This window comes from Cyprinodon variegatus, unplaced genomic scaffold (assembly GCF_000732505.1).
Source record: "Cyprinodon variegatus isolate N-32 unplaced genomic scaffold, C_variegatus-1.0 Scaffold715, whole genome shotgun sequence".
Lineage (NCBI taxonomy): Eukaryota > Metazoa > Chordata > Actinopteri > Cyprinodontiformes > Cyprinodontidae > Cyprinodon > Cyprinodon variegatus.
This window is the reverse complement of record NW_015151168.1, coordinates 348161-361551: the sequence shown is the minus strand read 5'-3', so window position 1 is coordinate 361551 and position 13391 is coordinate 348161. Positions and strand designations below refer to the sequence as shown.

At 37.2% G+C, this 13391-nt stretch overlaps 1 protein-coding gene across 1 annotated transcript; it reads left to right on the top strand.

Moving 5' to 3' along the window:
* Nucleotides 1-365: 365 nt before the first annotated feature.
* Nucleotides 366-12284, top strand: gucy1a3 (guanylate cyclase 1, soluble, alpha 3). Its single transcript, XM_015394959.1, has 8 exons — nt 366-794; nt 889-956; nt 2517-2605; nt 2715-3430; nt 5482-5967; nt 7640-7783; nt 9964-10118; nt 10679-12284. The coding sequence occupies exons 1-8, from the start codon at nt 555-557 to the stop codon at nt 10815-10817; spliced, it is 2037 nt and encodes a 678-aa protein (XP_015250445.1). The 5' UTR covers nt 366-554; the 3' UTR covers nt 10818-12284.
* The last annotated feature ends 1107 nt before the right edge of the window (nt 12285-13391 follow it).

Below are 13391 nucleotides of genomic sequence, written 5' to 3'. Positions count from 1 at the left end.
GAAATAAGAAAGCAATAGTTTGTTTTCTTATTTTAAATGTAAATTGTCTTGTTCCATTTGTAAAGTGTCTCACTTACCTCCTCAATTTAAGAAAAAATGCGCTTAATTTGAGCAAAAATGACTTATTTAGATTTCAATTTTCTGCAGTGTGATAGCTTGTAAACATCAACCGGTCGATATTACAAGGTATCAATTATTTCCCTCCGATCAGTCGGTTGGAAATAATTTCTCTGGGTTGATAGGCTGCTCACATAGTCAACCCCAGCCCCTTTTGCGCATGCATTGGACCGCCGTCCTTTTCCACCTAGTTGCTCATTGGCTTTTGGCAGCGCTGGTTCCCTGCTATCAGCTGCCCATGCAGCTTCCCAATGAATATTGCATGGGGCTCTCAGGCTGAGCTTTTGGTGCTGATGACTTGAATTTGAGCCTTGGCGGAGTGGGTGAGCAGAGGATGGGGATGCTCCCAGAGAGCGCAGCAGCTCGCTCCCATCCGTCCCCCCTCTGAAATGTGATCATAAACCAGTGCAGATCGCTCGCTCAGCAAAGGGGGGAAGATGTTTTGCGCCAAACTGAAAGAGCTGAAGATATCAGGAGAGTGCCCGTTCTCCGGCGGCGCCAAAAACGACACGCTGGGGGACTTTGAGGAGAGCTCTGTTGATTCTGCGGATTTATCGCCTATTTCTAAAGACGTGCATGGAAAAATAAATGAGGATGTACCTCGACAGAAGACAAGCAGAACCAAAGTTAACCTGCACACTCTTGGAGACAGCATCCGAAAATTGGCATGTCCTGAGGTAACTTAATGGTTTCATGATGTTTTTTGCATCTTATCACCATAATGCTGATCATATGATGACCTTTTAACTTGCTGGATACTTTCTGATACAGTTTCAAAGGCTGCACACTGCTCTCCAAAGAATGATGACACTAGCAGAGCACAGCAGGGATATTGGGAGGTATTTTGTTTTTTCGTTTTTTTCCCCTGGTTTCCATAAAATAAAATAGGCTATAACCACTATATTCTGGCTGTCTGGAAAAAAAAAAAATATTTTCTAGACCTACATTTTCCTCCACCCAGCATGATCCCGCAGACCATTTGTTCTCCCCCTGTTTGCCAATACCTCACAGTCCTCCTATCACTCTCACTACCAGACTGGCACTAATGAGGATAATAACAATAAGGGGGATACAGACTGGGGCTGCTATGGATACTGCGAGTAAAAAAAAAAAAAATTACATTTTCTCACCTAGAAAAAAATGGAAGACAACCCCCTCACACACACATCCATATACAGACACACACATATATGCTGTTTTCTTCTAAGTATCAGAATCGAGCTAAAATGATTATTCCTTCACATTCTGTTTGCTCTGACTTACCTTGTGATATGTTTAAGTAGATCTTTTCAACTGTGTTACCAAAGCTGATTAGATTCCACAGTATAAGGATTATTTGTTGGTGCTGGCTTAAAAATGAAGGTTTATTTTAGGGGAATATGTTTCAGACAGTTCCCAAAAGGCATTTATTGTCAGTTTGTTGTCAGAGTAGCAGGCATGGACTGGTATGAGATTGTATATATATATATATATATATTTTATAAATATCAATGCAACGTTCATAAGCTGTATGTAACGCAATTTCGTTCTGTATGCACCCTGTGCATACAAAATGACAAATAAAGAAGTCTAAGTCTAGTCTAAGTCTAAGTCTATTTTTTAAGAAAAATGCATGCTATTTATTTTTTTCTTTAAGTACTTTTTTATAGCCTTTTTGAGCCTTAAACAACGACAACGATTAAACTAAAAACAAATGAATAAACAAATACAAAAATACAGCGATTTCACCAAATTAGGTATCATTATGCCTAAGAAATTCCATTGGAGCTTTCGGATCATTTTCAAACTTTCCTGTTTTATCTTTTACAATACAGGTTAGTTTTTTCTATCAAAGGATGAAATTTCTTTTACCCACACACGTGCTGATGGCGAGTCGATTTTTCTCCAGGTTAGAACAATGACACTATTTGTCTGCAAAAGCCCAAAATTAATTATCACTGAGGGCGCAAGATTTTTTGGGTAAATATTCAGGAGACAGAATGCCAGGAGATCATCTTTTCAACTTTTAGACATTTTATAAGCCCTGATCAGCAATTTATATAGCAACAGTTACTGATTGTTAACTGTATTTTACCATGTCTCCACTCTGAGCAAAACTTATAACAAGCTTATGTTATCTGATTATGTTCCTTTTTATTTGATAGATTTTCTCAGTTCCTAGTTTCAAAGACAAGAACACCAATTCTGATTAATGAAAGTTAGATTAATACATGGGTAAGTTAGGGATGATCAATCATCTGCATTAAATATGTAGAACATGTTGAACCTGAGGCCATATTATAGGAGACCTTTTAAAACCTTTGAAAACCAAAAGCCAGTCCATGCCTACTGAACAGTATAAACCTGTTTCCTTGGGCACAGCTTCGACTGACTGATTATGCTATCTGTGGGTTTTCCAGTCCAGCAGCTTGCTGTGCTCGCTACCAAAATTCCAGGGATGACCTGGAGCATTTACTTGAGATGATGAACAGTTATTCAACCAAAACAGGTAATCACAATCCTGGCAAAGGATTGCACACACAATATGGCAGTTGCTTATTTGAACACAGAGTGGGTTGCGTCATGCCTTCATCTGTTTCTCCTCATGCGTTTGACAGCGATCCCGATGGAAGCTTTGGAGATTGCTCTCGGCGAGGAGATCTTCAATATGTGCTATGAGGAGGACAAGCACATTCTGACAGTGGTGGGGGGTGCTCTGCACGACTTCCTCAACAGCTTCAATGTCTTGTTGAAACAGAGCAGTGTGCCGCCCAACCCAGACAAAGAGGATTGTGTAAACGAACCATCGGTTCTGTGCTTAGACAAGGATCCTGACCTGCTTACTGTCTATTTCTTTAACCCCCGCCCCACCACTGAGCTTTTTTTCCCAGGTGTCATTAAAGCCGCTGCACGCCTGCTGTATAACACTAGTGTGGATGTGTTGAAAGATCCCCCCAATGCTAAAGACAGCATCTTGCAGTCCAGCCCTCAGCCTAGTCTCCTGTACACAGTTGTAGTGAAGGATGCTAAAACCCACAGCCCCAGTCCACTTCGTGCCACCTCAGCTGGGACCCTCCCTACGTCCTTGTTCTCCACTATATTCCCTTTCCACTTGATTCTTGACCAGGACTTGGTTCTGGTCCAAATAGGACACGGACTTCGGAAGAGACTGTGTAGGAAGGATGGACTGAGACGGCCTTCCAATTTCCAAGAACACTTCTCCATTATCTCTCCACAGATCAAATGCAGCTTTCAGGGTATTCTGACCATGCTGAATGCACAGTTTATCATTCGGATCAAACAAGGGGTCTCAAATGCAGAAAACACAGGCAAGGTAGGTAGAGACAAAGAATGGTAGAAATTCCTCCATAAATCCACTTGTAAACAGAATCAGCTTCCTCTTACCCAACCAGTTAATCTGCACTGTGAAATTAAAAACATATATTCTTTCCTGCATCGATATGGGAACCAAACTGAGTGCTTGATGACAACCTAATGTGAAAAGGTTACTGAGAACCCTTACAGTTAGCTATTTGCAGTTATAGTGAGATGTTTAAATTTAATTGACAGAAAACATAGATAGGTGGGAATATATGCTGTATGTTTTGGACCATGTTTAGGCTCATGGAAGTCATAAGAGGACTATACTTTAAGCAGATAACAGGAAAACTACACACAGATAATGCTGTGTTACTAATTACTTATATGAGATTTAAAAGATGAGACATCAAAAATAGTTGCAAGGCATTCCTCATAAATAATTAATACCACTGTTGGTGAAAAAAGGCTAGAAAACATATTTCAAATGCATTCTCTATATTCCATTAAAGTGCAGTTCTTAAGGAAAAACTGCAATCCAGCATCAGCAGGTCATAAATGGACTAGAACTGGCCACAGTGTTCTGATTGGTGTACCTCTACTTACAAAAGGGATGTTACCGATTAATGAGGCTGAAAATCTTCTCATGATTATGTTGATGTTAAATGGAGTGAGATAGAGGGTTAAAAATTGAGCTGTTTACAAGCAGTCAGGCCTATTAGTGTTGTACTTGAGCACACTTGTCCCGAGGTGAAGATCAACATTATACCCCCAGTGGAGATCAGGCGCAAATGTCAAAGCATTTTACCCATCAAATGCAGAACCATGCTGGTGCTTTATCAGCTAGAGTTCTCAGCAATCGGTCACCCTGACAGGAAAAAGAGAAAAAAACATAAATGAGTAAACGTGATGGTGGTGTGAAACAGGTGGAAATCTGTGAGTGAGCAGACAAGGCAGCGTCTTTCATCTCGAGTCAATGATGCGTTACCGACAGATCCCCTGTGTAAAAACACAACAGCGATGTCAGTGGAAGTGACACAATTAACCTGAATTATGCTGCAATTTTTAAAACACTCCTGCTGCTCTGCTTCGCCGCCCACGCAAGAGACGATCAAAGATAACAAACAGTTGGATGGAGGCATTGTTTTGCAACTTTGCAACACATTTTAAATTGATAACACAAGATCATTTTAGGAGGACACATTTTTTCAGTTTGTCGCTTTTTCTTTTGAATAGGACGAAAATGATTTCGTAAGATCAAATATTTCAAGCTTCGATTTAAATACTTTATTTAGTGGTTGGAAAATTACACAGAAACTTAAAAAAAATCCAACTTAGGATCGAAATAAAAATTTTAATTCTCAGTAGGAAAAAAATCAAGGAAAACTGAAAAGTCACAAAAGGAGTCTCACTGAACTGTAGAGAGAAACATCAATATATGCAAACTGAATAATAGTTAAAGATGATAAGCAGGTGTATAATTCAGCCAGTGCACATACAGTACTGATGTCCATTCTTGATGTCTAGTCCAAATATAACATCCTTTTATTCCCAACTACTGAGCCCAAAAGGAATCAGTCTGTACTGCAGTGGTTTGTTAATGAATTAATGGCATCTCACTTGGCTATGCTGCAATGCACATGGTAAAAAATGGCCTCCTATTAGATTATTTGAACTGGAACATAAATAGAGGATTTAGCACTCTAAAATTGTGCCTGACAGAGACCCTCATACAGCTGGGGTTTTATAAATACAAAGTTTGACAAGTTTGGGTACGTTTTCTCTCATGTTTACATCTATACAAGGTCATAAAATACACTGTGTTTACATATGCTGGGTATTTTAAAATACATGGACGTAAAAGGAAGGAATTTGCTTTTATTTTCTCATATAGTGGAAGATAAGAAATTTTTTTAAATTGACTTATTTTGAGGCTAACTGTATATCATGAGCTCAGATCATTTTGCTGAGGATGTAGCCACGTTGATTCTAAAATAAATCTCTAGCATAACTTTAAACCAATTTCCTTCATAGTGATTCTTCATCTTCTTTACTTCTTTCTTTTAGCCCATGGACCTTAAAGGCCAGATGATTTACGTCTCTGAGTCAAATGCCATCTTGTTCTTGGGCTCGCCTTGCGTAGACAAGCTTGAGGAGCTAACGGGTCGGGGCCTCTACCTGTCAGACATCCCCATCCATAACGCCCTGCGGGATGTGGTCCTGGTTGGTGAGCAGGCAAAGGCCCAGGATGGTTTGAAGAAGAGGCTGGGAAAGGCCAAGGCAGCCCTGGAGCACGCTCACCAAGCCTTGGAGGAGGAGAAAAAGAAGACTGTGGACCTCCTCTATTGCATCTTCCCTGGAAAAGTGGCACAACAGCTGTGGCAGGGTGAAACAGTCCAGGCTAAGAAGTTTGAGCAAGTTACAATGCTGTTCTCTGACATCGTTGGATTCACGGCTATTTGTTCAGTCTGTACACCGATGCAAGTGATCACCATGCTCAGTGAGCTGTACACCAGGTTTGACCACCATTGTGGAGAGTTGGATGTGTATAAGGTACGCTCATGTAGAGGTTGTCCTTTGTTCTCTTTAGATGGCTCTCAGATGACACACGTTATAAACTATTAACTCAATACTAACCCTACAGGGGCCCATATTGGCAATGAGGTAATCCTGTAAGGTTTTAGATTTTTTAATTAAACACAGAATTATAACTTGCCATATTCTAACATCTTTAAAAACAAATTTAAGAAATACAGTTAAAGGTAAAAATCAATTCACTTTTCCGCCCGAAAGATACTATGATTATACTGTAGGTATGTATAAATATGTTCACAATATTAAGTAGTTATAGTAACAGCGTCAGTCTGTTTAGGTCTGCTGTCAGATTTGCTCTGCTTTTGTGCTTTTTGCAACATCGAACTGATTCAGTTCAGATATTTATGTAAATTCTATTACTAAACAACCTTTTACAAATACAAAAAACATTTATGAGAAGGAAAATAGTTTTAAAATACCAACACAGTCAATATGAAGAATTAATAGCTCCTTAGCCTTATCCTTGGTGGCAAACACTGCTGTGACATACATATATCTCTTCTGAAAAACTCTTTGCAGAATTGTGGTAAGGGAATGTTTTCAATCCTCTTAAAGGTCATTGCAAAGCCGCCTTCTTTTTTTTTGTTCATCACTTTAGTGGTGGACATGCTGGTGGGCCTTGGATCAGTGCTCTGCTACATAATCCAATTGAGGATGACCTTAAGGTTCTAAATTTCTTCCTCTGGATTTTACAGTAAGCCAGAGAGAAGATTTCATGGTGTCTTCAATTATAACATATTGCCATAAGACTTGCTTTTAGCAGCAAAGTCCACATCATCAAACCATTACACCTCTATTGGAAATGTTGTGTTCTTTCTCCAGATGTAATAGAGCAAGTCTGGAGTCGTTATCAAAGAGAACACAAGCAGAAGAGATCTTGAGGGGGAAAATGCTTTTCTTTCTTACATAGCTCTATATTATACATGGGTTTTCAAATGCTAAGAAATGACTTCACATACTTGTTTCCGGTTACAAAATTGCACCATTTTGCATAAAAAAGGCAAAGTGTTAGTGTAGTTTTACCAGCAAGGATAAAGCCTGCTGAAGGCTGCTAACCTGGAACAATGTTGGATAATGTAATCAAAGTGTCAGAGAAGCAAAACAGAAAGAGAAGCATGTTTGTCAAACGTCTTGTAAAAGGCAAGAAGTCAGAGGCTCCTTGAGGACCCTGTTTCTACTCTGCATATATAAGACTAAAAATAGTTTTACTTTATCTCAGCCTTGTGGCTAAGAGCTTAAAAGACCGGATTTACACAAATGATGAGGAGAAAAGATGGAAAAACATTAGACTTTCTAGCATGTCGGAGGATTAAGTGCTGTTACCTGTAAATACTTTGCTTCTGACTCCATTCCAAACTGTTCTCTTACTTCTCAGCCTAGAAGCTACAATTCTGATGAATGGCCACTTGACATCAATCGTCGTGTTTAAGCCTCATTGTCTGCCTTTTTTTTTTTTTTTTTTTTTTTTTTTAGAAATGACTTTAAGAGCTTATGGTAACTAACTAAGGGGCTTTACATGTTTTATATATAACTTTGGCTTGAACAGCCCACATAAACCTGCTGAGAGGTTTTATTCTGACTTAGCTAAGAAGTCAAGCAATGGTTGTAACAGCATTTTGGCTCTGTTCAGGTGGAGACCATCGGTGATGCTTATTGTGTGGCTGGTGGCTTGCATAAAGAGAGTGAGACTCATGCTGTCCAGATTGCACTCATGGCTCTGAAAATGATGGAGCTGTCAGACGATGTCATGACGCCAACAGGGGAACCGATACAGGTAGGGGTCAAGCACCACTCATGTTAATACACCTCATTATTTCTAATTTTGAAGATTCCAGTTCAGTCTGAGAGTTCTTGTGAAGAGTTTTAAACAGCCAAAGATTTGTCTGGTCTAGAAATTATTTCTCTTCTGTTGCAGTCAATGGCGGACTTTCAAAGTTAGGAAAAACAATCACTGTATTTTCATTAAGGATTTCATGAAGTTCAATTCTTTTTTTTCCTCATGAGAAAGAGATCTCATCCTGTCTGAGATTTGTTTTTAGGATTTTTTTATTGTCATGTTGCACTTTTACAAGCTTTTAAAGATTGTATCTGGATGTAACACAAAATAATGCCTTTTGTAGAGAAAAAATGACAAGGAAAATGATACAAGCTTTTCAAGCGTTCTTTTATTTATTTAAGGTGTTTTTTTTTCAACTGTTTTGAAAAATAAACAGTGCTTCTTATTTATTTTAAGTATCAATAAGGGTATTGATAAAATACCAAATTGATAAGCAGTACTGTAGTATCCATAAATCCTGAGTGATACCCATCTCTAATAGAAAACCTGTCTGAAATAATACATATGAGGTTAGTTATAAATCTTCATTTTTTTGTCCAGTTAACAGAACCAAATCCTCTGATTTGGTTGTTTTATAGGTTAACAAACTGTAGGTGTTTCTCTGCCTTGTTTTCGCTCGTTTTCTCACTTACAGGATAAAGTGGTTTAAAAAAAATAGGATTGTTGCAAAATGCATGATCAATGCATTCCACAATTATATTATATTTTGACATATTAAAGATGTAATGTCTGTCCAGACTAATGAAAGTGAATCTTTAGTTCAGCAAACGATTCCAAGATCAGATAAAAAAGAACAATTAATATCACCTCACTGTGTCCTAGAAAATAAAATATATCCGAATGTTTCATGGATACATTTCACTTGGTCTGGGAGAGGCAAGACCTTTTGAATATCTGAATAAATAAAGTCTGGGTTCTCACACTTCCCTGCTTCTCAGGCTACATATTTATCCTACATGCCATCAGTGACATTTCTTTAATGGTCACTATCACTCTCTCTGAGTTCCACTTAAAATACCACATCCTTAGACCGCTAGGGCCATGAGTGATAACGTTAAAATACTAAACATGGAAATGATGATACAAAAGTAAGATTTATGCTTTATAAATAGTATTCTAGAGTTTTTTTTTTTTATTACAGCTCCATTCCAATGCCTTAGACATACTCATTGATCTTCAATTTATGGCTCTCCAGAGCCCTGATCTTAGCTTGATGTTGAGGTTAACCAGATTATCATGCTCATGTTGTTCATTACTTGGAGTTGGTGACAGTTATTAAGACATTAACATTTTCTGTATGCTGTTTAAAATTTTCTGCATGTCCTTGAAAGCTAACCAATTGTTTCTTTTACTTAAAACAATTAAATTAACCCTCCATTTTTTAAGATCTAGCAATGTTGACTGCTGTGTTTCCAAATCACCCTGCTGGAGTATGACTTTACTATCTGAAAGAAATGTGGATTGAACCAACCTTGAAGCTTATTCATATGTAATGCATTGCATTGCAATGGTATTCATACTGTACCACTACATTCATTGCGCATTGGGCCATGTTTCTGGCCACAATGTTATTGCTATCCTATTGGGATATTTTGCATTAGAATAACACAAAGTAGCGTATAACTTCAGTTAAATGACATGTGATTTACAAGCTACCACAACAAGACTTTGGAAAAACTAAAAAGCTTCCAAGCCACCAGCCTCCACAGGGAAGGCAAGGAGAGCACTATTCCGAGAAACATCTTAAAGGCCAGTGGTAAAGGCAAAAATTCCCAACTTTAGCTTGGAGAATTTATGAAAATAAAAGTTATTAGTTATGCACTCTACAATTTTACCCTATATGGAAGAATGGCAAGAAGAAAACAATTGATGACCAAATTAACCAATCTGACTGAGCGTGAGCTATTTTGGACAGAAATTCTAGAAGAAAATGTCTATTGCTTGTTAAGCAAAGCTAGTATTGTGCTGTGATTGCAGTGCAACGAGCATATTTAGATATTTTTTTGGTTGTATCTGTCAAAATAAGAAAGAATGTTTAATCAGAATAGATTATTTTGCAAAGCTACAATTACCAATAGATGTAATAAGGAAAGTCTTTTTTTTATTTTGTCCTCCAGATGCGAATTGGGCTCCACAGTGGCTCAGTGTTGGCAGGTGTAGTTGGAGTGAAGATGCCACGTTACTGCCTTTTTGGGAACAATGTTACATTGGCAAATAAGTTTGAATCGGGAAGTCAGCCGAGGAAAATCAACATCAGCCCTACAACCCACAGGTGAACACATGTTTCAAGTACCCATCCTCAGACTGAATCTTTGCACCTGTCCCTAAAGGCATTGTTGTATATAAAGTCTCAAAGACATTTCTTTTACTATATATTTAAATTTTTGTATGTAGTATATTTTATGGCGTCAGAGGCAGGAGTTTGCCCTGTAACCGGAGGGTCGTAGGTTCAAGCCCTGGCTCTGGCTTTCAATGTTGTTGTGTCCTTGAGCAAGACACTTCACCCCCATTGGCTACTGATGGTGGTCAGAGGGACTGGTGGCACCAGTGTATGGCAGCCTTGCTTCTGCCACTGAGCCCCAGGGCAGCTGTGGCTACAATGTGGCTTGCCATCATCAGTGTGTGCGTGAAGGGGTGAATGAATGGATGTAGACCGAAGCCATTTACCATCTTATTTTCACATGACACATGGAAAAGAACAGAGGAAAAAAGAAATAAATTGCTTTCGGCAGGATGCGTAACTTTTAAAAAGGAGCTGCGTTTTCTCTTGTGTCAAATAATTTGCCACATTGTGTTTAGCCTGATGCTTTATTTGTGTGTTCTTCATCCCAGATTGCTGAGAGGTCGTCCAGAGTTTGTCTTTGTTCCCAGGAGCAGACAGGAGCTTCCGGCCAACTTCCCAGAAGAAGTCCCTGGTGTTTGTTACTTTCTGGAGGCGGCCACCAAAACTTCCCGACCTACAACTTTATGAGGCCTATATGGTAGATAAGGAAAGGCTTCAATGAAGAACACAGCTGTATTGTTTAATTTGATTTGAATCTTTGTTGTTTTCAAGTAAAACTATCACAGCAGCTGTTAAACCGTGAAAATGACAGTTTATTGTCAAACATGACGTCTCTGTACCCATTTGTAGAAGAGATAAGCCCAGTTCATCTTTCTTCCACAATGAGTCATCTCTGCATTTTTGAGATCTTTCAAGCAAGTGTTGTCATATTGTGCTTATATCAGAGATGTTGATAGTCAGGGCAAGACTTAGGGACTGTTTTTTTTTTCTTTTTAAGCAGCAAGGTAAAGCTTAAAAATAAAATGTGTTCAATAAAGAAAAGCACAGGATTTCTTTTTAAGCATCTTGCATAGTATGATTGTTATTGTCATGTGTTTTTATCATATAGTGAAATTTGATACAAAAATACATTTTTGATGTAGCTACAGACTTGTGCTTAACAGTTCAAATGTTTAATTTGCTTTTGTATAAAGCTTTTAAAAATATCTATACAGTCGGAATATAAAATAATGGTGCGTTTGATTTGTACACAAAAGTCAGAATTTTCAATTTCCATCTTGGAAACATTTAATAGAAAAGAAATTCTTATTCTATTTGATTAACTATATACCCCTAAATGGCTTTTCTATCTATTAAGCATAGCTACAACTGCACAAATGATTTGTTTTTAATCGTAATAGGAAAGGACACATAGTACTGTAAAATGTATGTACATGTTTCTTTAACATTTAAAAGAAATTAATGTATTTAATTGCAAATTATTGTTAGCAGTACCAAGGTTAATGACACTCCCAGTGGGTTTTAAATAAAACTATTTGTTTCCATGAAAAAATCCAACGCATCATTTTAACTTTATATACCGACAAAGTCATCATATAATTATTTTACCTGCAAATCGCACTTCTCTTAATGGCAGTGATTCAACATACATTTTAGAGGATTTGTGTTCTAAGAAATATATCAGATGATTTTTCATTTAAAGACATTTACCAAAAATTATATATTTTTTGTTCTAATTTTTATGAAATTCTGTCAATGCCGAGCAGATTAAGGTGCCTTATGGGAAGTTCACAGACATGTGCCAACTAGATGAATCATGCATATAATCAACAGACATTATATTCATTCTGAAATAGAGTACAATAGTATACCGGATGAATGACATTTCTCCCATAAACATAGTAATAGAAGTATTTATCTAAATGTGTGTAGTTTGTTGACACAGAGCATTGTCTTTATACTAGTTTCCTAATGAAGTATGATTTGTATTTGTACTAGTCTTACTGTGCACATCTGTACCTTATTTGTTATGAGTTTTAAAACACACCTTTACTATATTATAAAGATAAAATACAGAACAAGTTCAACTAATATCTTTCTACCATTCACAACAATGTGCTTTACTTGTTATTGATATCTATCGAGGTGCAATAAATATTGTCATGAAAAGACTAAAGTGGTCGAGTTTGTTGTTACCTGCCAGAAACTATAGAAATTCGTCACAACGCCTTGTAAAACAGATTCGTATAAAATATTTTTTTTCATATTGGGTTTTTAGGTAATCAGTATTAAGTAGTGCTGATGCTAAAATAGAATGATGTTGGTACATGTTTTTTTTTATTTTGAAAAGTAAAAATCAGAAAATATGTTATATAGCTGTATATTACAACTCTGAGTCAGTTTTTTGTGTTTATAGTCTTGTGGGCTGTGTCTCTTCTAGCCTTGTGCTTCTAGAAACTAAACTTTCCCCCCATTTGTTTTGATTGTTATTTTTAACCATCACTTCCTGCTAAGTCAGAATGACTCAACTTTGAAAATCAGATTTCAGGTTCTGGATGAGGTTCTTGGCTGGAATCTGGACTTTCACTGAGTTGTTTTAACTTTGATTTGCACCAACAATTTCATTGTAACTGAAGCATTAAAAACAACCGCATCTTATATAGCGTTTTGGTGAAGACATGTTTTCTTCCAGTGTTGCCTCTGCATTTACTTTCCCCCAGCTTTCATTAAACTTTCATCTTTCCTAAAACAGGTTGAGGGAGAAAAAAAAGTTGTGTCATGGTCTTTCCATTGTCAGAAATTGGTTTAAACATTTTAAGACATCTTGAGATAAGCTTCCCCTAGCTTCCCTTCAACTTCATCCCTGAACCTGCATGTGTTACTCAGTCTCAATAATGTTCAATCCATAAGAAACCTGTAAAAGTCACAGAAAAAAATTATTTATATTGAGATGAAACAGAACTCAGATTCTTCGTGACCTTTTAGAGCTATTTTTTGTGCTGGATTATGATTATAGGCCTGAATATAGCATAGTACACTATATATACCACAGTACAGCTGTTTTTATTTTTGCCTGTCCTGTACAACAAACTTTTATCTAATTCACATTCATCGTTTAAAACATATTGTTACTCTAATGTAATTAAATGTATCGAAAATAATTAATTTGACATTTCAAGCTGCTATATATCGTATTTATTTAATATCTTACATTTTGTATTACGGACATTATCTCCAACTAAAATGTTTATTTTATACAGA